At 38.4% G+C, this 26983-nt stretch overlaps 1 protein-coding gene across 4 annotated transcripts in view; it reads right to left on the bottom strand.

Annotated features, from left to right (window-relative positions):
* Positions 1 to 26983, bottom strand: part of MYO16 (myosin XVI) — a 366678-nt gene that overhangs the window by 299103 nt on the left and 40592 nt on the right. Inside the window, exons 1-2 of one of the 4 annotated variants that reach the window (XM_068180124.1) lie at positions 17227 to 17668; positions 14741 to 14857 (exon numbers count right to left, since the gene is read on the bottom strand). The exons of 2 other annotated variants lie outside the window; for them this stretch is intronic. In XM_068180124.1, the coding sequence (XP_068036225.1) occupies positions 14741 to 14747 (7 nt within the window). In that variant the 5' untranslated portion in view covers positions 14748 to 14857; positions 17227 to 17668. Of the gene's footprint in view, positions 1 to 14740; positions 14858 to 17226; positions 17669 to 26983 lie in introns of those variants that run through there. One more of the 4 variants, XM_068180126.1, reaches the window with a different exon arrangement.

Below are 26983 nucleotides of genomic sequence, written 5' to 3'. Positions count from 1 at the left end.
TGCAGCCCCTGTGATCCTCTGCCTGTAAACTGAGAGCCCTGCAGCTCCCCAAGATGCTCTCTGACATGTTGCAAACAGTAATAATGAGTGGGAAAAGACTAAGGAGTTCAAAAATGCTTTCCTTGAAACAGATGCATGAAACGAGCAAGGTGCACCCAGATTGTTTCAGCTATTAAACACAGAGATCCTCCTACTCTTCTCCAACAAATAAGCCAATGATAAACAGCTGGAAGCTACCACCTTCTTCACAGACCTTTTTCTTTCTCTTGATTTTCCTCACACTGCTCAGTGGAAAAAGAAATGCTTTCCTCCCCAGATATGGCTTTTTAAAGTCCAGCTTTTAAACAACCAGTGCTGGGGGTTTTAGCTATTCTCTGATTTGAGGCAGTTTGTATTGTAATCCTCTGGCTTTTTTTTCATACGATCATGTCCTGTAGAGTCGTCAATTCTTTTTTCCTCTTTTATCGGCATGATACCAAGAAATAGAGGAGATATAGGTGATAGAGGAGAATGTTGGCAGCAGTGAGGATGACTTATCAGAGAACTGAAGGCAAGAAAATGAGAGGGTACTCAAGGTGCACTGTTTCCAGTCCTCCTGGTGAGTATGCCCTCAGTCAATCACAATGGAAGAGAAAGGCAAATCCGCAGCTCCTCGCTCTGCCCCCCCCGCCACCAGCTGCTCCAAACACATCAAGGGGGGAGAAACCAGAGGGAATGGTGAGCAGCTGCTGTCAGCTGTAGGGCTCTCACAAGCACATCCATCAGACCAGCTCCAGTTGGCCACCCCTTCGACACAATCTGGGAGGGCTGCCCCAGGACTGCCACGCCAGAGACAGCAGCCCTCAGGTGTTGGCTCAGCCCACACACAGGGTCTGCTAACACAGCAGCAGCACAGCGAGGGCAGGCAGAGAGGTGCAACAGAGATATGCAGGCCCATGGCTCACAGTGCAGCTCCGTGTATTGCAGACAGGTGGTAGCTTATCAGTCCTTGACAATGATATTTGATGGAAATCTTGCTGAAAGACAGAGGAGCAGACACCTGTCCCTACCAGACACCTCCTAGGGCAGTGGAAGGCTGGAACATAGGAATAGGCAAGACTGAGGGACTGCAAAAGGCCTTGGTGGATAAGGGCTGTGTCTGACTGAAATGAGATCAGAACTGGACAGCACAGCAGTGCCATAGCTGGGGGGCTGCAGCAGCAGTTTCTATCCTGATTGATTTTTTTTTTTTTTTTCTTCTCTTCAGTGAAAATCTGGGGGAGAGAAGACCAGATATTTGACAGCAGTGAAGAAAATGCTGCTTTGACATGCATTAGCCTGAGATAGTCTTTGACTTTGCATGATATTGCCTTACACATTAATAGCATTTTCTTGTCCAAACTTCATTTTCCAAACTGTCTCTTAAAGTCTTCCAGAATCCCTTAGCTTGATACCTGCACTCTGATCTTTCAGTGGTTTGGTGTCACTGAGTTTTTAGTTTTATTTTCTTCCTAGTATCCCTCTTAGCCAGAGAAGGAGGCAGCTCCTCCCTGCTTAGCTGTTTTGGCTGCTCACTGTGTGGCTATGTACCAAGGTCATTCATGGAATATTCCTGCAGATTACAATGTTAAGTTAATAACATACTCTTCTAAAAATGAGCATCTCTACAGCACATTTCCTGTATCTCTTTGGGCTTTTTTATAAATATTCAAACACATAAGTTACAAGGAAACTCTTAAACAAAACCTGAGGACAAAATCTCTTGTGTAACTTGCTAAAACAGTAGGTTCGTTGTGCAGAGAGGATTTGCTGGCAAATACACACAGGCTACTGTTTGAATAGGTAATGTCATGGTCCATCTACTGCTCTTGGATGACCCAATTGTACTTATTTCCCTGTAGGAACACCACAAAGAACATCAGTGTTCATTTTTATAGAGTATGAAGTATTCAAGAAAATCAGTGTGGGAGCTAGACTATATTCCTTTCAGTTTCTGTTTAGATCTACATCTGAAAGGAATAATAACCCATCAAGGAAGACAATTTAACTATGACAATACTGAAGTTCTGAAAGGCAGCACAAAGACTCTCTATGGCATTGCAGGTTCTCTGTTGATAAACTAGGTAAGGAAAGCTTACCTAGTTTTTTCAGATGATCTATGATTTAACTATACCTGAGAGATGAAGAACAGATGGTTCACAAATAAGATTTACATATCAAGGGTTGTCTTTGCAACACAAATAACTGACACCAAAGTTTTACATGAAAATGGTATTAAAATATATGGAGATTTCAAGAGGAGTACCGAAGAACTAAATCACATTTTACAGGGATCAAATATTATCAAGACGACATTATTGTCAAGAAACTGAAAGCAAAAAATTAATAGAAAGTGACATACAGAAGACATATTGGTAATCGCAAAAATTAATATATAAATCATAAGCAATAAAAAGGTGTACTAAGAAAATTGTGATGCTGCTAATCCACTGAAAATGTCTCTCCTGTATTAGCCATGTGTCTGGGGGGGGGGGAAGTAGTTACCCTGAATTAAGGAGGAATTTTAAATTATTATTTTAATTATTATTTGTCTCCCTTACCATGATTGTGATTTTTCATTTCATGGATATGATCTGATCCACAGGAAAAAGATACTGGGCTTGAAACTTTTGGTGGTATAATCTTTCTCACCCCTTCTCTGAAACTTACACGTCTCTTCATGTGTCTTCCACAGAATTTATGATGAAATTTTTTGCTTCTATCCTTAAGGAACAATGCAAATGTTTAGATAATTTCACTGATGTGGGATCATACTGGGTGTTGTTCCCCTACAGTCCCTCTGCCTTGCTTTCAACAACACCGGCACATGCAGATGAGTATCGGCAGTGTCCAAAGAGCAAGGGAGGACTTGTTTTGTTGTCATGCTACCAGAGCTTCAGCTGAACTCCCAAACTGATGGACTTTAAAGTATGACACAGTGTTGCAACCCACCCTATCCAGATGTCCCAAGAGCCTGCTGAATTCAGAGCCCCATCAGAGGGTACTACATCTCTGCCCTTAAGTACAGCACCACAACCTCCCCTCTGATTCTGCACATAGGTGCTCTGGCTACAACCGGACAAGGGAGCAGCCACCCCAGTGGCCAGCCCATCCTGTCCCTCATGTTTCAGACTGAAAAGGCTGTATAAAAAAATCACCTGAGACATATGAACAACCATACATAAGGATGAGGCACCAGATGAATTAATCTTCTAGTCCTTTAATCTGTTTGATCATGAAGGAAGAACACAGACCAATAAAAAGTTATTTACTTCTGCATAGAGAAGACTGCTGTGAATTGAGAACAGCTTCTCCTGGTGCAGGTATGAACACTTGCAGTTATATGAGAAATGCCATCAGTGGGAATATCTCACTCCACAATTACCTTGGCACAAAACATGAAAATCATAAGCACAAGGACACTATCTGTACATTTACAGAAAAAATGGGGTTCCAATCAGCTTCAGTAGTATCTTTGAATATCTGAACAACTTGAAGAGCTTTGAAGAAGCTTTAATTTTCTGAAAACACACAGGTTTGTTAAACACTCAAGTGTTCTTAAGCAAAATCCTTTATGTATGAAATCAAAGAAAACCTGTAAATTGTGTAACTTGATTTTCTAGCTTTAGTTTTTATTATTTTAAAATGAATAAAAAATCATTTCCTATTTCAAAAGTCACTTTATTAGTTCAACATATGATCTGTTCCTATAAAATATACAAACAGCTCTGACAGTGGATTACCATTGTCATTTATTTGCCACAAATCTAAAATACTAGGGTATGTTTTCCCCATTGCTGTAAAAATTAAAATATTTTAAAACATGGAGTTCAGATTATTTGCTATATTCCATTCTGTATAGAAAGCACCAGGCATGACTCCAGCTGGTAGCAGGAGCAATACTGCTTCAGTTTATTTGACACTTTCAGCTCTGCCCTTCAAGTGTCCTCAGCCTGCTTTGTATGTTCTTAAACGTAAGACCTGAAGCCACCTCCTTCCAGAAAGAACACTCTTTCATTCAGCATCCCCTGCTTATTTCTCACATGTTTAACTCCCTTCAATTCAGAAAGACTGGAAGAAAAACACAAATCACCATAAAAACCAGTACATTTGCATTTCATTTCTTTTCACCTCGTGTCTGAAATTGCCAGTATCTTTAAACCTGCATAAGATAATTTGCTTTCATGAATTATTGTCATTTACAGTGTTGATGAAGAATGTTTTATCTGATGGAATAGAAGTCATTACCACATGACCAAAGGAAATGTTCATAATCTAAAGGACAAGGCAACGATATCAGAGACTTTTCTACCTGACTAGAAGATTATTAACAACCCTTGGTAAGAATTATGAATGGTGCCCAGAGAGCATAAGGAGAGATCTAAGAAGGAATGAAAGATGTGCAAAATTCTGAGAATGAAAGAGAAAAAAGCATATGAGTGAAAACTTCCTTTCAATATACTTCATCAGAACTGGGATCAGGACATTAAAGAGAAAGAGATGTGTCTGCAAAGACTAGAAAGAGACCTTCAGGAAAGAAAAGGCTTTTGAGTAATCCTGTCTATAGTGGGTCCATGTACTGGCAAAAGATTCTCTACCTCAGATCATTAAACTCAGACTTTTCAGGGTGCCATTTTTGTAAAAGTGAAAGAGTTATTTTTAGTTTGTTCTCTGTAAGACTATCTTATTATTAGAATATGCAATAACAGCAAAAATTTTAAAGAAAAGATGATATACTGAAAATACATAGGCAATTATTTCATTTGGGGTATATTACCTTGGAAAGAACGCCTGGAATTGTTATGTACAGTAGACTGGAGTCAGGATAATATTAAATGAAATAAGTCATAGCAGCAAATATAAGGCAAGAATGCTAACATGTATTGCTGAGGGGATTAGGTACAGCCTGTATTACATATAAAATCTTGAGAAGTTATTTTACAAATCAAATTAATCCTCAATATTTGCTCTTATAAAAACAGTTTCTTATTTATTTGCCTGTTTTTTAAATCAAAATCTTTTTACAGCCAAAGAATTACAATGGAATGTATATTCAAGAATGGCCTTATTGTGTTCAGTCTCTAGTGTGAAATTCCCACAGATATAATGAGAGATCTGGAGTTGTGAGGGGAGCAAGGTCAGGCTGTGTAATCAAAAGGACAGAGATATCACCAGGACACCAGCCATGCAGTGTACAAATTATATTAGATAATTGGTCTTAAAGTGAAAACATTTAACTTTTTGGTAAAATAAACAGCAACTCCTAGAACATAACCTTGTGGCTTATTGAATTTTTAAATAGATATTTAGTTTTAAAACATAATTACTAAAAGCCTGAATCAGTGTGAAGTAAAGCATCACGAAAATGTTTCCACTGACTAGAGAAACCTTTCCAGTGCAAGGTTTCTCAAATGTCTTACTGAAGACAGTTCCACTCCTAATATATTATGCAAGCTTAGCAAGCACAGATACTGTCATTAGGGATATGTAAAATTAAAAGGTATGTTAAGATCAAGGTGCTGAGATCTAACAGAGTATAAAAGGACTAAAGGGTTTGGGGAAAGACACATCTTGGACTGGGAAGCTGGTAGATAAAAGGTTCCCGAGATGGAGAACCTACTCCTCTTGGTCTGAGAACATAGAGATCTGTGGGGTTAGATGAACAATTTGGTCTCCAGATCTGTACAGGGCACAACCTTGATGCTTCATGGAACAAATTATGTGTATTCACAGCAGTTACACTCTTCCACTTGGTACGCTTGGTACAGGTGACAGCCACCTGAAACACATTGTGAAATAACCTTTCCAGACCATGTGAGTCTCTGCAAATGGCACCTAAATTTGTGTTACACCCAGGATGCAAGACAGGGTGATTAGGTCGGTTACTGGCTTAGTTACTGTCTGGATGTCCTCTTGCAGTGGCATTTAGTACTTTTTTCCTCAAGTCCTTTACTATCACTTTTGCTGACCAGAAACATTGTCTCAGTGAGGGAGATAGAAATGATTGTGCTAAATGATAGAAAATATGTTCCTAAAGGTGTTAAAATCTCAAAAGAAAACCAAAGTCTTCATTTTAGCAAGAAAATGAAAATGTGTGCACTGGACCCTGTGGTGATAGGTGATGGTAGCTGTGACATACTTAATGTATTTTTTCCTTCTGGTACCTGCCCAAAGTTCTAGCCTTTCTTCAGTTCAGAAATCCTGTGCACCAGGCAAATCTGGAAAATGAAATAGTGCCAGCAAAGTCTGGTAGAGGAAATCCATTCCTAGGACAGAAGGAGACTGATGCTACTAAAATCTGAAATACAGGTACCACAAGAAGGAAAATGGAACAGGGACTAGGAGTGTGCTTTTGCTCTTCAAAGCCTAGCCAAATCTGTAAGAGCTGCTGCACTAGGTTTAAGTGCTCTGGTAGGGTGCTTTGAAGGTTACTTCAGCATTCCCAAGACCACCCAAAACTGTCTTAGCAGACTGAAGCTGTTGGCAGGTGGGCTTATAAAAGGATGTTCTCCTTAGCTCAAGGGTAATAAAGATATGAATAGAAACAGCATAGAGGAAATTTACAGTATGTATTCAGTTTTCCAAGGCACATGTCACATGCTTTTCTTTAAGTCTGACAGGAAAATTTGAAGCACAAGTTCTTTCATGCCACTATGTTGCTCAGAAAATTGCAATTAAAAAATAAATCCAAGAGGAATATGCTCAGTTACAGTTAAAGAAGTACTGTAGAGATTTCAGGATGCACACAAGCAAACCATTGGGAAAATACCTAAAAATACATATAACAATGTAAAAGAGTAATGTTCATCTGCCCAATTATAAATAAGTTTATAAACTAGTTCATGAAATTGTACATTCAAGTCTTTGCTGGCTATGTTGGCAAGAAAGTGATTCTTGATGCTGGTAAGACTTGTATGTGGTCTAAAAGACAGCAAAAAATTATTTAAAGGGAATACAACAATCAAGACAGAAACAATGTCTATATAAATAGACATTCTCTATAAATATAGTAACAAAAAAAAAATACCCAGAATCCTGATTCCTCATTAGAAAGTATACATAAGGTAAAGATTAAGAAGGAAGTAAGAATGGATTTAATTATAGCTGCCAAAACAAATTCTAATTATAATATCTTAATGTTAATCTCTCTGGCATAGCAAGGACTTGCTCACAGAAACAAATTTTCATTGTCAAATATTGATCACTGATGTTGTCTTTCTGGACTTTGTTTAAATCATGTTGCCAATCACAATTTTTTGCAGTAGCACAAGTTTTAGATAAATGTCAGTTGCGTGTTTTTTCCCCCGGCAATCAACAAAATCCATTTCCAACATCCATTCTGGCAACCCATCGCAGTACCACTAAGCATCAGATATGGTTTGCTCTTAGGCTAGAAGCCACCTCTATAAAGACAATTTCACAAATGGAAAATATCAGTCCTTCGCACTGTCATATTTGGGCAAACCCCAGAGTTGCTGAATTTCTATATCACCTTTAAAATTTCATTAGCACTCATGAAAAGAAACAAATAAAAAACCCCCAAGTCTGTGGTTTTTCTGAAATTCATGTCTTGGGAGACTGTTTATAGAATTAGAGGTCAGATCTCTAACTTCAAGTAGAAGTAGTTTAAGTCTTAGGAAAAAAGTGTGTGTCACACTATCAATACATAGAAGTGGGGGAAAAAAGTAAATATGAAAGTTAAATTAAGAAAACTGAGGGATGGTTTTTGTATGAAAATTTAATGTAGCATAAGAAAGAAGCCTTGCCAGGAAAGGTCAGTATTTTGATGTCAGACAGACACATCTGTACAGATAGCACCACACACAGAGATTACTTTCTGCTAAATTTCCAGCTAGATCAAATGACAGTTTTTAAAACTGGCCTTTCTCTATCAAGAACTGTAGCTGATGGTCCTTTAGATATCCATTTAAGGAAGAGGATAAGAAAGAGTCTGGTAGGGTTTGGGGTACAATGCCAATTCACAAAAACCGGAAAATTTTGCAGAAACTTCCATCTATAAAGGAACCTCTTTTTTGGAAAGGATTTCAGGTCTCAAAATAGATTTCCTGGTCAAAACACAACAAAACACCAGAACAGACAATGATCAATATATGACTTGGCTGCAAGAGGGGCAAGTCCTATCAAAAGCCTGCCAGGTTTCCTGCCAGCTTGGCTGGTGACCTGAAAGGGAACAAAGCCTGTAGTGTCTCCAGGCAGTCTTGCCATCTGGACTGCCTCCACATCATGAATCCTGAGGTCTCTAGTGACTGCAGTTCCAGGAAAGCACTCCCACAAAGGCATCTTGCAGGTCACTGTTTCAAGAATTCCCTATGCTGGATGTACTGGCTCCCAAGACTGTTTGACTCCCACTGGAGATGACAATGAGCAAGTGGCCTGAGAGAATAAGAAGACAAGGCCTGAGCCAAGAAACTTAGTCTTGGGCTTGAAGCTTCCTACAGAAACTGAACAAATGATCTTATTACTAAGTAATTTTATCCCTTCTGTGGAAGGCTTGCTTCTGACAGGTGCCCTCTTTTTTAGAAGAATTTTTTGGAAAATAAAAGTTCCAGTGGATTATGCTAATCAAATCTAATCCAAGCTAAATATTATATCCATACTGTATCCTTAACAGCATCACTGAATCACAGAATATGCTGAGTTGGAGGGGATCCTCAACTATCATCAAGTCCAGCTCCTGGCTCTGTACAGCCACATCCCCAGGAATAACACCCTGTGCCTGAGAACATTATCTAAACACTTATTGAACTCTGTCAGGCTTGGTGCTGTGACCACTTCCCTGGGGAAACTGTTCCAGTGCCCAAATACCCTCTGGGTGAAGAACCTTTTTCTAATAGCCAATCTAAATTTCCCCTTGACACAACCCCAAACCATTCCCTTGGGTCCTGTCACTGATCAGCACAGAGAAAAGATCATGGTCTGCCCCTGCATTTCCCCTCATGAGGAAGCTGCAACTGCAGTGATGTCTTCCCTCAGCCTCCTCTTCTCCATGCTGAACACACCAAGTGACCTCAGCCCATATGGCTTCCCCTCAAGGTCCTTCACCATCTTTGTGGCCTCCTTTGGACACTCTCCAACAGTTCAATATCTTTTTTATATTGTGGCACCCAAAACTGTCCCCAGCACTTGAGGTGAGGCCGCCCCAGTTCAGAGCAGAGCAGAACAATCCTCTCCCTTGCCCAGCTGGCCATGCTGTCCCTGATGCTCCCCAGGACAGGGTTGGCCCTCCTGGCTGCCAGGGCACTGCTGACTCAAGTTCAATTTGCCATTGACCAGGACCCCCAGGTCCTTTTCTGCTGCACTGTTTTCCACCAGTGAAAAATGTCCATTATGAAAAAGATGGAAGATCATGACAGAGAAGCAAAGAAATTCTATTTGTGTGAATAATACTTTTATTCTTTGTTCAATGGAACAAGAGGAAATTATGCCAAGACCAATATACAAATACAATTTAGAAAACTCTCTGACAATCTGTTTCTTCCTTTTCACTACAATTCACTACAGCCTACCACTACCATCCCTCTTCCATTTAGGGTACAAGCATCACAGTCAAAGGCTCTTTTCCCAGGAAAAAGAGCCTTTTTTGTAGGATGGCTGCAAAATGATCATATCTTCACAGTAACATGGCTTGAGTTTCCTCTCCTTTTCAAAGTCTAGTAATCATTTTTCTTAATGTATCCCAAGCCCAGCTTTTTAGCTTTCATGTCTACCAAAGAAATAAAAAACTTTGGTAGTCACTTTGTGCTCTCAGAAATTACCTCTGACCCGCTGATTTTTCCTACTCTTTCTCATTACCTGAATAGGATAATAAATATGTGAAACATTACGGCATTTTCTTACACAAAACATTCAAGTCTGTTCAAACTAGAAGATGACATGCCTATTTTCAGATTTATATCACTTTCAGACTCAAGTGAAATCACACATTCAAATGAAAATCACTGCAAAACCAGAGACAGGGTTTAATTAGAACTTGGGAGCATGTACATATTCCTTCTGCAAACTGCCTGAGGCTTTTTTTTTCGCACTGTATCCCATCAGATGCTTAAGCTTACAGTCTGTTTGCACACCCATTAAAATTTTATTTTTGGCTGGTAATGATGTCCCCACATACATGTCCCCACATACTCCAAAAATATGTTCAAGGTTATAAGAAGATCCTCTTGCTCTCAGTGAAAGAGTATTCAGAAAGAGCAATTAAAAAGTAGCAGAAGAATGAGAAAAATATACTCCAGTAACACAAAAGTTGATTGTTATTAAACAATGGTAATCCTATCCATTTCAAATGGGGCCTCAAGGAGTGATCAAAGCCACAGTGTATGGAAGACTGCAACACAGATGGGAGAGCAATCTTTTACCCTGATGTCCAAAGACATGACAGTGTGCTAGATATAACAAAGTCCAAAGGGCAAAACAGCAAAACTAAACTGAACATAAAAATCCTAAACCACAGCAGAGCAGTTGCTTCCAACTACTACATGCCCAAAATCAAATCAGCTTTGGGCCTCTGCCTGTTTCTAAAAAATTAACCTGCATTTTTCACTCCTTCTGCCAACAGACACCAAGTGTTAACTACTGCACAGCTATGAGGGTTTAGCATGTGGGATCCTCTAAGCTGACATGGTCATTGCTTCTTTTTAGTTCATTTTCTTTGCCAGGACCTGCTGCCAGCCTGCCAGGAGCCGGCTGTTTCATCCCTGCTATAGAGCCAGTTGCCAAACAGCTGCCATGGCAAACAGCATTCGAAGCTCTACTGCTAGTGAGTTAACTATACAAGTATTTTTAAAATGTGGGAGGGGTGATTTAAAACTATACATAATGCAGAACCACACACACTTATGTTTGCACTGGAATTATCATGCTTCGGAGACGCTTGAAGGAACATTAGGTCAGCAGCTATAACAAGTCGTGTCATTTGCTTTGCTGATTTTAATTCTCATGCAGTGATAGATATTCCTTGTCAGATGGCTTACTAGCTATTTTCCATCTTGTGTTTGGTACATTAAAATGTAATTCTCAATCCACATTAATTCTATACCACAGTTAATGACAAATGAGTTAATCATGATGAAATCTTTACAGAGGTTCCTTTAGGTTACTTACTTAAGCTACTGTCACCATTACACAGTCATCACACTCAAATTAAAGGATCATTATGGCATATATTGAATATTTGGCTGCACAGAAGCCAAAATTCTGTTCTTTTTCTTCAATTCCAAAGCCAAAATTATGTTCTGTTTCTTCAATTTCTGTTTGAAATTCTGTTCAAAACATCTAGGATGCTGAGAAACAATCTCCTTGATCCCCCCTCCAAAACAGCACCAGCAGGAGAAAACACAATGGTATTACCACATTAAATATTCCTAGAATGACCTGCTTTATATTTACTTCTAGAGTGCACTTGAGACTGCTTCCTATTTCACATCAGTGCCCAGTAATAATATGATCGCTTGGTACCCAGTAATCATATCACTCTTATGCTGCCACTCTGGTTGCCACTCCCAATTCCCTGGTGCAAAAGACATTATAGCCTGTACTGCAACAACCCCAAAAGAAAAGACTGCGAGTTGTTTCTTTTTGCTACCATCACCACCAACTCTATCCTGACACACTGAGTAAATGGATGCTGCAGGAAACACAAATTCTGTTCTTTCTTCTGCCAAGTGTCCTCTGCAAGGTGTGGTTAACTGCAGGTGCACTGAAAATGTTCTGTGACACGTGCTGAATAGAATCCTCAAGTGCAATTCCTAGGAGGCAGGTTACATATACAGATGACTGCCTTCAAGGACCACCAGGCAACACTCCTTACAACATCACAGAAATAAACACTAAAATCCTCAGTTCTTGGGGAAAAGTTGTTCAATTATCTCAATCCTTAGGGGACCATGGTATAATGTAACTGTATGCTTCAATTCACTTCCCTGTATACTTCTAACGTCACCTGCTCTAGATTTGTACAAAGAAAAAGGTAGGGTATAAATGCCAAGACTTGGCTTTCTGTTTAGCTGGAGCAAGCAGAAACCATGACAGTGGTACAAATCAGTGGAGGGAAGAATGGGGATCATATCCATACCTAACCCATTCTGAATTCCACAAAAGAAATACCCAGATGCATGAAAAGTAAATTCAGGCCTCTCCAGGCTCATATTTTTTATGACTCCCATTGAAATGCTTTGTATCTGACTACAGATGTAGGCTAGGGCCTTTAGCTCCCTGGAACATAAGCAGCTGCTTTGGCACCTGCTCCAGCATCAGTGCTCTCCACTTCCCCAGAAGCCAACTTTGCCCCACTCACAAAGCTGATGCCCAGCACCCCTGGGACACCCTGCATCCACTGGGTAGCCTGGTGCCCACCTCCTTTCCCTTGCCTGGTGCACCACCATCTCCTGCACTCCTGATGACTGATTGTCACTCCTTAGGGTCTGAAAGGTTATACTGGGAATGAAGAAGAAAAATCCCCACAGTGCTTCAAAGTATAGCAATATACTATGCTATACTAATTAGCCCTACTAAATCTTCCTTTGTCACAGACAGCAAACAGCAATAGTGAAGGGTAAGAGCAGAAAAGCAGAAAAGGTGAGGAACAACAAATAAAAGTCAGTTGTTTTTTTTTCTCTCACTTTGGGATACCCTCCAAATTAACAAAATTTTCTCCTGATAAGATCCAATATTAAGAGGAAGGCCATACTGAATTAACAGCTTATGATTCAGGTGTTGCAGAAATACTTGTCAGGAAGGAAACACAGGAAGCAACCAAGGTGAGTGATTTCTCCTTAAATACAACTTGAGGAACAAGGTATGACTCTAATCAGAATGGAGTTGTTTGAGAGTGGCACACTTCAATACTTCTCCATTATATAACAAAAATTCATGCATTTAAAAATATATTATGTACTTGTATGTGTTTGTGGGTATTTTATTATTTTGAGTTTGTTTGTTTCTTTTTGAAACAATGTTGAAGCACTGGTATGAGCCTACTATGAATATTACAGCACTCTGAAAAAAATATTGGATTAGAAGTGACCCGCTTATTGTCTTCTGGGTGAGTAGATTTAAACAGAACACAAATATTCCCATTGGGATCTACTTTCCTGGCTTAGCTTGAAAAAGTCCAGGGCCTGAATCTTGTTAAAAAAAAATAGACCACAAGAGTACGCAAAAGAAAAGAGAATTCAAAAATAAAACAAAACAAAGACACCCAGCATGACCCATGGATTGCTTCAGAAACAGTTTCACAACATTCTTCAGTCACACTGTGACATACAGTTCTAACACTTTTCATTAACGAGAAGATACTATTTTTTTTTTTTTTTTGTTCAATTGTGCCAAAAGAAGAAGAGAAAGAAGTTTTGGCTTTGAAAACATGGCTGTGAGTCCCAAACTGAGCTATAGCATTAAGAACACTGCTAACATAATTATACCTGCATTAGAAGTCTACTTAAAAAAAAAAAAAAAAAGGACCAGAAGATGAACTAACTCTTTAATGTTACTGAAGTACACACATACTCACATAGCTTTTGAGAAGTGCCATCACAGAAAGATAAAGTAATAGAACAGATAAGAGATCATTGATTTGGAAAAAAAAAAACCCAAAACCTAAATCTTTTCCCTCATTAAAAACAGTCTTGCAGAAACAGTCTTACTTCAAAGCTCTTCTGTTTACACAGTAGTAAAACTTCCATGTACTGTATTACTGGTCCACAGTTTTACAGCTACCAAAAATATTCTTTTATGAGTTTAAAACTCCTGTAACATACAAAATTACTCATCTAGATGTGAATTTATTAAATAATAATGACTGAGTGAACATCATAAGCCAATGTAACAACACAAGCTTTTCAGCTTGCTATCTAAAACAAAGAAAATGGAGGAAAGTGTTTGCCAAAGATGTGACAAATGTCCTTTTTCTTTGCTATTTTTCCACAAGTATTATTAACATAGAAAGTAAACACAAAGCCTTAAAATATGCCAAACAACATCCATGTAAGACAACTTTGCACTGTGTAGCACTTTTAAGGCAAAATTCCAGCATAAGGCTGTCAGAATAATAGCTCCAAAGGGCCCATTTACATTTTCCTAGCAACTAATGAATTGTCATGGAAAATGGCAGCAGGCAAGCTTATGGAAAGCATCTTTAAATCTGTTTTTCCTCTTTCAAAACTATGAGCCCAAGTGCTTTGCTTGGGAGTGAAACACTCCCTGTTGGCTTCTAACAAAGACTGAAAGAATCCTAGTGTACCTTTGGAAGAAAAAAATCATGCAAGTAGTATTCATTTGTCACACACAAAGGGAAAATGAAAGGAAAAGGGTAGGAAAATACACATGGACAGTTTAGCCTGCATTTTATAATATCTACTATAGGTGCTTAAGAAAAAACTATATGCAACCGGAAAGAGTATTTACTATAATTTTTTAGGTGTCAATAGTTACTCAACGACAGTAAACCTGACAGAATTGAACTTCATGCAATGCCTGGATTACAGTTGACTTGTACTCAAAAACATCTGTACAAGACAATAACATATACTAGTTAGCTCCAATAAAACTGCTTTAAAGGCACAGCTCTTCATAGCCCTCTTTTGACCTCCAAGAAAACAAAGGAGAATATGAATACTGGAAACAAATTAATTACATGACAAAATGCTTACTTTCTATCCAAATAGTATAAACCTGTTTAGTCTTAATAGGGAAAACAGAAACTGACCTTGCATAGTAGGAAAATGGGGTATAAAATAAAGACTGACTGCTTTTTGTATGTTGACACGAGGTCTGGGTCTCAAGTTTACTTAGTCCAGGACATCTCGATAAGACGATTGCAAGACTGTAATAGTGAAACCTAAATATCATTAAATTGATGAAACACAGTTGATTAAACATTTAGCTAGCCAGAAGAACTTGGGACACATGAATATTGGTGACAAAAAAAGCTTATGTAATGCTGATGACCTGGGATATGACCTAGCCCGATTAGTAAGGAAACATCATAGCACTTATACAGGGAAAATAAAAAAAAAAAATTTGGAGGGAGCAACTTAAAATCTTTCTTCCTGAGAGTTTCCACTGTAATTTAACAGTACACAGTGTAACTCACTTCTCGCTCTCCTCTCTCCCTCCCCTGACATTAGCTTCTATTGTTCAATCATCCAAAACCCCCAAGAAAAACTTTCTCACAAGAGCTCCAGAGAAAGAATCCAACGAATGAACAAGGGTCTTACTGTCTGTGCTTCTCTTCCACAGTTACCATTGTCCCTTCCTTTCTCAATCATAGGCAACAGACAAGATTCAAATATAAAGGAATGATTAAATTATCAAAGCAAATAGGTTATGTCAGAACTGCAGAATACAGAAGTGCATGGCACTTAGGTCTGGGCAAGCATTTCTGCCATATCATTACTATGCAATGGGATAAAACCTGAGTGTACAATAATCCCCACCCTCAGGAATAAACTCAAGTCCATTGCCTGCATGGGAATGACAGTGTATTGTGGCCAGGTTGCTAAACAAAAAAAAAAAAAAAAAAAAAGAGAGAAGGACTGTAGAAATATTACAACACAAGAGTATTCACTTAAGCACAACATCAACAATTTGACAAGCCATGCCTCACTGCACCTTTGTTCCTTTCCACACAACCTTTCCTCACAGCCAAAGTGTTTGTGAAGACAGCCATATCCAAAGGTATGTAGGAGCACCCAGGTGAGACAAAGGTAGAGAGTACAGAGACAAAAAGCTGACTTAATGTCATGTCACTGCTGTTTCAGTCCCAGTTTTGCAATTACAGAGAGCATCATTTTGATGATATGGTCACAACACCTGGGATTCCAAGCCAGAGTCATCTTTTATTTTTTCCCTTTTCTGTTTTTCACAAAAAAACCCATCAAGTTTCTAGGGACTGCAGCATCAATTTCTAATAGCATAGGCATCTTTCTTTTCAGCTGTCAAAAAATAAGTATTCTGTTGAGAATTTGTGCTTCACTGCTTCCATTCTGTTATTTAACAATGATGAATAAGGATCAACATTTGACTCCACGGTCTGACTGAGACCTTTACTATTGTCATGTTGTTTTCCACTGATCAATTCTACTGTAAAAGTAAGAATCCAAAGAGGCACAAGTACACCTGAGGTCCAAATTGATTCATGTCCCGTCTTCAGCTACATTTCAGTGGACAGGAATTTAAGCAGTTTATATAAATTACATACATTTTATTCTCCACTGACAATTTTATAGAAAACTAGTTTGCTCCCAGACTGATATTGGCCTTACACCAAAAAAGCATGTACTTCTGGAGGAGAGATTATACACCTAAAATTTTGAGCAAAAGACTTCTCTCAAGACCAGCATAAAAAGCAAGTTTGGACATTTTTACACTCCTATTCATTTAAATCCATCCTCTAAGATCAGTTCTTCTGGGTAACATCTTATAAATTGCCACCTTGATGTTTCTAAATGAGATCCTATTTGTGTGAAAGCTCCCCTTTAAATTAAGTTCATGATTGGGAGTGTATTTTCCACACTGCTTGCTTTTCCAGGAAACATCATCTAAAGGTCTAACTCTATTGATTACAGTTCCTGTTTTGCCTGAGACTAAATTGGCCATCTTTGTTTTACTCATCAGGACTCATTCCCAGAAGCCTGCTTTAGCCAGCATCTGAATTACAGACTACCAGCAACGTGCAGCACAAGCGTAACCGAGTTCCAACTAGTCTTGGACTCTCTACACCTTAAATTCCCGAATTCCTTCAAAGTGCTACAAACCTCTTGAATGACTTCAGACAAGTCATTTCACTGTACCTTAGTCATCTTCCACAAAACTGAAATACTTACACAAGCCTTCTACATAGGAGTTATACATGCAGCAGAAGCTCAAAATTTAGTGCTCTGAGGTAGAGTTTCAGGGATTAATTTAATAATGTTTCTGAGACAATTCTATTGAAGAACAACTTCAGTGGATAATTTTCATCAAAAAATTGTATTCTGAACAACCCACACAAGACAAAGTATGCTCTAACAAATGAGAAGAATCATTACCCCCACCCTCTCATAATTGCCCTTACTTCTTTTGGGGAAACACAAGTTTCCCCAAAACACTGTCACTTTATTGATCTATTTAGCCCATTTAGCTCCAGCTGGGGCCATCAGTCTAAGAGAAAACAAAAACATTGCAGGAAATCATTCTTCACCTGATACTTACTTTATCTCCAGCTGTTTTCAAAGCATTTCCTGAACCTTACATGATCTCTCATACTGCTACTGATGTTACTGAGTAACCTCCAGAGATTCCTCCTAAGAGCACTTGAACTGCCTCCCTTTAAAGTCATGCAATTCAAAGGTGGGAGGGATATACTCCTCTTGCCTCCTCCCCTCAGAAAAAAAAAAAGAAAAAGGTGATTTCAAACACACTGTGCTAGCACATGTCCTGCCTCAGCAGAATGTTTTGAGTTTTTCCACTTTACTGCCAATATCTTTATGCTCCTGACCATAGCTCTCTAGAGAGAAGAATAAAGCCCCAAGTATTCAGTGCTGGACCCAAAACTCTAAAACCTCCTAAACAAAAGCTAATAATGCCATAGTTAAAACCATGGTAAGTCATTAGAAACACTTCACTACTACTACTAAGACAGAGAACTTGGCATAGTGTTAAAGTACAATGAACAAAGCAACAGAAAACACTCCCTCAGTATTAAACAGTGGGAACAAAAACACGCAGACAAACGATAGATTGTTCACAAAGCAGATTGCAATAATGTTTACAATTACAATCTCACACCGTTCCTCAAATGTTCTTCCTAACACTGCTGCCTGTTTGGCACTGTGTTTATAACAAACTTTCTTGAAGGTCAAATCGTACCAGAAAAATCTCCTGGTATTAATGGAAGTTTGCATATTTGTTAAGAACCTCACATCTCACACCACTGACCTATCAGAAGAAAGTACTGATTAAGAAGAATCCCTTTCATGATTTTTTCTACTTACAATGATATAGGTTAAAATTCAGTTAATCTAATGTAAATGGTATCTACTTGATTTAGCAGAATCTGGGTATAGGCATGATTGTAAAGTTAACTTTTCAACCTTTTTTAAAAATCATTTGGTATAGAGCACAAATGCATCAAAAATCAGAAAAAAGCTTTTTTATTTTCTTAGTTAAAGTTCTTATTGAAAGTCAAGAAGTCTTAAGAAAGGGGCATTTCCATGGAATATTGTCATTTATATATTGTCAGTCTGATATATAAGCTCTCTTTCTACTGTGAAAACAACTTATAGATATGCTCTCTAAGCCATCACATTGCTACTTGAGCTCTTCCTTGTAACCAAGACTCAAGGAAAATGTGTAAGCCTGATTTATATTTCATGAGTTAACTAAATGCCAATAGAAGGAAAAGGAAATAATTTTATTCAGTCAAAGAGAATTCAGGAAGCAAAACCAATAAAAGGCTATAGGAAGTATAATAATGCATTAAAAAATCTATTAAAGCTAATTAATGAAGAACTTTTTAACATGTCAGCAAACATGAAGAATCTTGGGCATCCAAAAATATGTAAAATGATCCCCTAGGGGAGTTGTACACAATGTGCAGCAGTTATGGCTGATGGGCTCATATGTGAAAGGTAGGAAAAAAGTTCTTTTGATTTAAAAATGAAAAAAAGTAGTTTTGCAGTTACAGAAATGCCTCTGGACTGCAAGTGTTTTTAAAATTAATAAGAATCTAAATTAATTAGAACAGAACATACAGAAGTAAAATGAAGAAACAGAAAAAATATGCATGATTTACAACACCTTATTGCAGGATAATCATAAAAGGAATGAATGGAGAAAAAAATATTGATGTTGGGTGTTTTTTTCAATTTACAATACACTGCAATCTTTTTTTTAAAGCCTGAATGCCTTTTCCTGGTGTATCCCTACTGTAGCATTCTATTTGAGTTGCTGATGAGTTGCTTTGTATCTGTCTGGCCTTACCAAGACAGTTCTCCATTACTACAGTGTCATATGATAACAGCCCATTGCTGTTGTACAATCTTGAAAGTAATGATGCAAGGGAATAACATGCATGACACGTGTCACCTTGTCCAATATCTTCTGAAACAGGCTTTATTATGATTTCAAGTCACTTCTTCCAACTTTTTTGCTTCCACTACTCTATTTTGGCAGCCACTTCAGAGTAGCTTGAGGAATACTCACTTTTATGGTCAGAAATTGAGCCACTGAGGAACTCTCTGTCAAAACAACAGTCACACCAGAAAGATTCATCAGCTGATTCTAATCTGATTTAATGAACCACCTTTCAAAGAACTGTAATGAAATCTTTCCTGACTTCCCAGTAGGTGGCTGGAAGCCTCGAGTACCAACATGTCCAAAGCTGGAGTAGCTAGCCATGAGGAGGCACTTTGGACATCCCTATTACTTAACCTGTTCCAGTGCCAGAGATCCTGAAGCTTCTAATTATCTTGACTGCAGATGTCCAGAGCTCTGACAGCTCAGGGAGCCTCTCACACCATGAGAAACCTGTTCTAGCTGCACAGCCTGAGCCACTTGAGGCTCCAGTAGCCCAGCCAAGCAGTTTCACACATGCTGGTGATGTTCTTCGCATAGAATTAAAAGTTCCAACAGAGCAGGCCTAGCAAGCAGGCTAATACTGGAAAGGCAATATCCTGTTTTTCCTCATCTGCCTTCTTTACTGGATTTACGTGGTAAGATGCTATCAGTGGACATGCTACTGGCCCGTTTTAACCCATGATGGTAACAGATATCCCTGTCCTAATCTGGACCCACTAGATTTGTCTTATTTTCTTCATTCCTGTTGAAAAAGGCAAGGGAAAGAGCAGCTGGGTGGCCATCCAGCAGGTAAACAAGGTCAACTCACCCCATCTTCAGTGTGCTCTTTCCCAGAAATCAATTTTTAAGAAGTGGGGGAGATGTTAAAGAACCCCAATTCCAAGAGAGACATACAGTGTGACTGAAATTATTCTTTTCTCCTCCTTCACAGCTAAACTTTACCAATTTCAATAATCTTTTAATGAACAATTGTAACTTTATAGTGGAAAGCATATATTCAACAGTCCTAGTAGAAGAAGTAGTACTGCTGCTTACATTTACTAGCAATAATTAACTACTAATATTTACTAAGAATAATTAATTTCTAACAAGTAAAAAGTGATGACTGAAAGCTAGTAACCAGGTCTAACAACACAACACAATAGTTTTTAATTATCAAAATTTTCCTAGCTACTTTTTTATAATATAAGATATAATTATCTTTTCAAGAATCCACAAGGTGGCCACAGTTGCGTAGGAAACCCAATTTCTAAAGCATACATTAAAAAAAAAAAATCTAATGCATGATGTACCTAACATGAATTATGCACCTAATGAAATACTCATTCATTTAGAAATAGACCTACATGAGAATATCAAATCCAAGACTACTAAATGTTTCCCTAAGTCTAGTATTGCATCTGGCCAGATTCAGATACCCAAACAGGTTCAAGAGCCATAACTCATTTTGGTGCATAGAGTAGTTGGCTCCAGCTTCTGGTGTCCACTGACTGAGAAGCAAAAAGACCTTGAGGACCATGTGGGCATAATCACAGGATTGAAGCTCTATTCATGCCTGCTTATCCTCTTGCACTTAAGTTTTATGCTATTATTTCAACTTAATATTCTGGGCTTAAAACTAAGTCACACTGTTTAAAATGTATTTTATTATTTTTGTGCACATCTTGTATACTCTGTGAAATTGGATCACTACAACCACACAAACATAGCATAGCTATAAAATATTTTAAAAAGCTACATGTAGTCCAAGCACAATGCAAATCCAATGCTGAGATAGAATAAAACAGGATAAGATGCTTATTTTAAAAAAAGATGCTGTGAATATGGAAATGTGGATTGTGCAAGCATCTTCCCCAGCTTCCACTGCTGCTTTCCCAGATTTAAGGGGTGGCTTCTTTCCCAGATCTTCACCATTATATCCTTAACCAACATAACTGCAGGGGTTGCTGCCTGTCATATAAGGCAGTCAAACAGGCTATCTTATAAAGATTTTGAAAAAGTTACAAAAGTGGTCTAGACCACTTTAACAGAATTCAGCAAACTGGCTGCATGTCTGTCAGCTGGCATTTTGGCAGTGAGCAGTGGCTAGTGTAGCTGGTAAAGCCATGTCCCAAAATGTATGAACTACAGGACTGCATGCAGTCATTTTCCTGTTCTGCAGGATAAAATACATCTCCATGAAAAATGAGCAAACAGATTATATGCAGGTGAAAGGAAAAAGAGGAATGATGGCAGAGAGCTTCAGTGAAGTGGACAGAAGGTCCATCAGGCTGGGAGCAGGCAGAGCTGCCCACTGCCATCTGCTTTCACTGGTGGGAACACCAGTGGGGGTGCTGCCATCTGTGTGCAGCCTGTGCAAACCAGGGCAGGGGAGAACAAGAACTGGAGTTAAGGGCTGTCCTGCTTCCAGCACCTCCTTTGGCCACCAGCTTGACCCCATCCTTGGAAAGCTGCTTTTGTGGTAAAGTTCATTTACCCCCATGAAGGGGTAAAGTCAGGAGCAAAATGCCTCTGCAAGCAGTATTACATCAGTCTTGGTCAAGTCTTTTTCCCCACAACCTCATAAACATTGATCTTGTTTCAAGCTTCCAAGCAGGACACTGTAGGATCTCTTTCATCTCCCAGCAGACACACATGCATAGTAATGATACCTGAATATAACTCTATGAAGACTTTGATGAAAAATACTGATGCTACTACTAAAATGAGTCTTACTTTCCTCTCAGTTATATTTATTTAGTCCCTACTAAAAACAGCATCTTGTTAGTTTTACACATTTCTCCTTTCCCCAGTTTCCTACAAGAATGGCAGTCACAGACCACTGCAATGTACTAACTACACCCTATGGTTTGGCATGGAGATTTCAAAGTTCAAAAGTACCCTTTTCTTAAGTGACAATCTGGTTTAGTTGTCTGCTCTTTCTTTGCATCTCTCAACATACTTTCAGGTTTGTTCCTACACAATCCAAGCCTTTTGTCTTGCACTTCCTTCTACTTCAAGCAAGATAAGCATAAAATAACATAGATATGAAAAGAAACAGAATTTTAAAACTGTCCTTTTCAAACCAGGAATGAGAATTTTTTTTTTTCTACAGCAACCTAGTAATAACTTGATTATTACTATTATTGTTCACCAATAACTATTGGTGAATAAAAGATATGGGAAAGTTAGAAAACAAAAGTATTATACAAAACTCCATCCAAACTAGCAAGCAGACCCTTATGAACCATTTAGTCTTTCTGTAATACAATAGCAGTGCACTCAGTGAATAGTGTCATCATCAAAACTAGCTCTTTTTGCACTTGGTTTAAAGCAGGTAAAGTTATAATCTCACTGTTCAGTGGACACTATAGATTGTATTCTTTTACTATATATGGAACCCAGGTAGATGGTCAATATCTTGAAACATGTCCCAAAGGAGAGAGCAAAATAAAAACGTGAGGGATAGAATTGCAGTTCTGTGTCTCATAAATAAAATTCTATTTAGTTAGTTTTTCAAAATGTATTTATTGTCTTTCATAAAAACTTGGAAGTAAAACACAGACCTCAATAGACTCAAATGATCACACTGGGAAAATACGCAGATAGTGCATGCAACAGCAAGGCAACAAGACTTAGGCTGTGCGGGGAGGAAGAATATAGAAAGGAGGCAGTAATAAAGAAATTGCCTTAATGATACAAAGAAAACATCAGCAGCCTCAATAGCCTTCTTCTTTTTAAGTCAGTGAAAGGGAGGTGAGGTTGGCTCTTGACTGTACTCTTTGTTTTCTACTGTACAGGAGCTCCCAAACATAGATCAAGAAAGACAATTCCTAGTTCTTGATGGCTTTCAGATCTCTGGGTACTTCACATCTCACTGGGACTTCGATTTCCCATACAGATATGCTTTGATGAAAACAATTTTCAAATTTATTGAACAAAGTTATGTTAAACAGTGGGTACACACTGCTATCATCTTCATCCTAAAGACTCAATAGTCTCTTGGATGGACTCAAAGAAGGACCCTGAACATAAATACCCTAGGATGATTGAAGAAGTCTCTGTGAACCAAGAGAGTAGGTACTGGTCTAAGACATTTGTAACAGTCTATTTTAAGAAAGGTATTCACTTCAGCCACTGGGTTACATTTCTGGGGATATTTCTTCCACATGAAGTAATATGCCATGAATTCAAATGCTGCAAATGACTTTTATTTTCCCTAAGAAAACATCTGTGGATTTAGTTTCAAACAACTGTCCTCCACTTATGAAATTATTTTTATCAATAATAAGACACTAATAACACCGGTTCAACCAATATAACATAGAGCAAAGAAACCTTTTTTAGAGTTTTGTGTTGCTGAATTCTGTGTTGTCAAATGATGCTAAAATGTGTCCAGGGGAAAACCTATTCATAAGCAGCTCCAAAGCTGAAGGAATTCACAGCTCCTTGTTCTATATTCCCTTCCAGGGAAGGATGTTCATCATTAGCCAGAATTTCATTTAGATCCTGATACTCTCATACACACATTTGAAAAGTAAACATCTCATGGTCAGCAGTGGGAATTATCATCACAATTCACTACAGGACATAGGTATGCCTCTGGTATGCAGCAGAAATAAAGCAAAACAAAAACCCATCCCATAACAAACAAGCAAAAAACCATCAAAAGCCCCAAATTAATAAATTAGTATCTTGTAAGCAGTTTCAGAGGGATGAAGTCTAGCACAATCTGGCATGCACACATGATCAAAATTATTAAGTTACTCTAACCTGATGCTTGTCACCACAGCTTTAGCCCTTCACGCTGACTTCCAATGCATTTTACTTTGCATTTAGGAAGCCTACAAGTGCATACACTGATTTGGCTGATGGTGCCTTTCTATATACTGCAATTGATCCCTTCAAATTGCATGCTCACAACTGCTGGTAAGTTAACACAAAAACAGCTTCTTTGTCTAGCTTACTCGGGAGCAGAAAGATTGATATTTTGAGGAAGGTATATAGACTGCAACCTGTGAATCTAAGGTGACTTCCTTTAGTGTCTGGAATACAGTATGTTTATAAATCACAGTGTTTCACTATAAAAGGCAATGGCTATTTTGGCCAAAAGTGGTATCAGTTGCTCATTATTTGGTTTTGTGAGTCAATAAAGAGTGTGAGTTAATCTGAATGGTTTTAGGCTGAGATTCCCTTATAGAGTAATCATGATGCTTATGAAAGCCCCCAAATCCCTGTAATGAATGTCAGTCTCCTGTGGCAGTTGGGAAGTTCTGAATTTGCAAAACCTGTCTCCTCAACTACTGTAAAAGGTTAGCATCACAGGAACCATCTTGAAGTGGTCTTGGCATCTTCCTAGGGAGTTAAAAGGAAGATCACTATGCCTTACTATATTCTCTCAGCAGCATTTAATTTCAAACCCTTTTTTTCATCTGAACTAATTTATCATAAAGCCTTTGTGACCACTGTGAGCAAACATGAAAAAAAAATCAAAAAAGTTCAGACCACCTAGCACACCACTTTGTCTCTGCCACTGACAACTGAGGAGCTGTTTAGGCTTCCTGCCTTCCTTTCTCCCACCTACTTTAGCTTATTCTCTAAATAATCCCCTCTGTTGGCCATCACATATCTAAGATTACTATAGTGTACTTCTGTCTATTCCTTTTAGTATTTGTTGGCCTACTGCCCATTAATTTGTTGATTTTCTATTTCTTTTGGTTTTCTTCTTTTATAATGTCACATTATCTGCATTCACAAGCTCTTACAGTAAGGAAAAAAAAAGTTCTTTTCATCTGTTTTAAGCCTATCTCCTCCAAACTTCAAATGCCATACGGCTCCAGTAGTAGCCCTATGATGTTAAACTTCACTCATCTTTTCCTGTGACTCTAGTCCTTAAAGGCAGCTGCTTACCCTCCATCAATTTAGTGGCCCCTCTCTGTTCCTCTACTATCCTTCCTGGGGTGTGAAACCAGACCTGCATACAACTGACAAGATTTAGGCACATTAATGTTGTACAGCAGAGCAAAACATAGAGCAGACATTCTCTGTCTTGTTCTCAACACTCTTCGTGATGATGCCAAAGATTTTAAAAACTTTTTTGACTGGTGCTGCCACAAAAAAAGCTGATGATATTAGGGAATTGTTGATGATGACTCCAGGACCTTTAGAAGCTCAGTTGTCAAAATCCTAGTAGAACTCTCCCAGGGTGACATGCATGAGATCGTGTTTGTAGTAGTCTGCAAGTGGAATTGTAGCCTTTGTTCTCTTTGGCTCTGGCTTTCCTTGCCAGACAAACAAATTCAAATGAAACTGTGATTCCTGACACAGTGATGTTGTCAGGAGAGGTAGCTGCAGTGTCACCTGCCTTTGTATCCTGCCTAGAACTAGCAAGAAACACCATACATTTGCAGAAAGCTGAAACAAAGCTTTTCAGGACTGGCAGCATCAGGCAGGAAAGTCTTGATGATGCAGGTCTAGATGATGCAGGCTTAATAGTCTGTGATAGCCCTTTCATTAACTGTCATCAGCCTTCTGAATTTTCCTCTTTGAATTACTGAGCACAGCTCATATATTAATATATAATATAACATATAACAGTGTTACAGTTACCATCTGTAGAGATTGAGTATATAATGCTATTTCAAATTTCAATATTGTAAAATATTTTCAGTGTTTTATTTTGAATATTAAATAAATAAAACTGAAGTTACATTCAAAACTTCTGCCTTCTCACTGTCAGTCAGGTTGACTGAGTATTCACTTCAGATTACTCTAAAATGTCAATGACATGGTATTATCCCTTCTTAGTGTAGTCTCCTTGCTTGCAGGTATTCCTTTTTCTTCATTAGGAACAGAATCCCAAGAAAAAATAATTCCTTTTACTAGAGTGAGAAGATGTTTCTGAAAGGTCACAGTTTATAGTGTTATTATAACTTCTTACAATCCAATCACTCAACAGGAAATTGAACTCATCAAAAACACTCTGATTCAAGGTATTTATATAATATTTATATGTATTAACAAAGCATTCAATAATTTACCTTTCTCCAGAATGGTTGAACTCATAGTAAAGCCAGTCAGATCATCATTACAGCAATATCCAGAGGATTAGCCATCCCCTATCTGAGGCTCATCAAAAAATATTATGAGACTGGAAAAGCCATCCAACAGTTGAGCTGAGTTAAGTCAGTCTGTGTAAGAAAGTTAAGATGCATCAGCTACAGGCAGAAAGCTGACAATGAGGAGCAGAAGTGAGTTGTAAGTCGAAGAGAACAGAACAGAAACCTTTGGGTAGTACAGATGGGTCTTCAGCAGGAGAAGCAAGGTTAGGAGAAAGTCTTGACTGGTTTTTGCACAGCCATGTGAAAAAGCTGAAGCCCAGAGAAAAAGAGTCTGGGCATGGTGCCATGCCTTCCTGAGATCAGAGGGCAGCCTGCCAGCCTATACTTCTAAGTCACAACAGATCTCTCTTGACAGCATGTCTGTGAAAGAGGAATATTATTAATTCTCTCATTTTAAGAAGGCACAATCTTACTGTCCTCAGGGTAAAAGGAAAGGCTGTAGGGAAATATGATTAGGATCTTATATTTTATTCAGTTCTGAATAAAATTTCCTATTTAAACTAGGTCTCCCAGGATGCAAAATCGGGGGAGGGGAGGCTCATAGGGAGCCAGGTTTTGGTGGAAGAAAGGGAAGATAGAGGAAGAAATCTCCTGAGTGTTTTTTCATTCACTCTTCAGAGAGAAAAATTGGCATCAATTTTGATTTGTCTCTTTGGGGAAAAAGTAATCGCTGTGTTCTACTACATTATTTCAGCTTCAAAACTAAAATGCCCACTTTCTTCGTCTATAAGTACCTATAATTTGATTTTTCACAGTATCAACAGTTTGTGCAGAAAAAAAATCAATGCCCT

This window comes from Anomalospiza imberbis, chromosome 2 (genome assembly GCF_031753505.1).
Source record: "Anomalospiza imberbis isolate Cuckoo-Finch-1a 21T00152 chromosome 2, ASM3175350v1, whole genome shotgun sequence".
NCBI classification, from domain to species: Eukaryota; Metazoa; Chordata; class Aves; order Passeriformes; family Viduidae; genus Anomalospiza; species Anomalospiza imberbis.
Note: the sequence above shows the minus strand (reverse complement) of the source record. Positions and strands in the feature narration are given on the sequence as shown.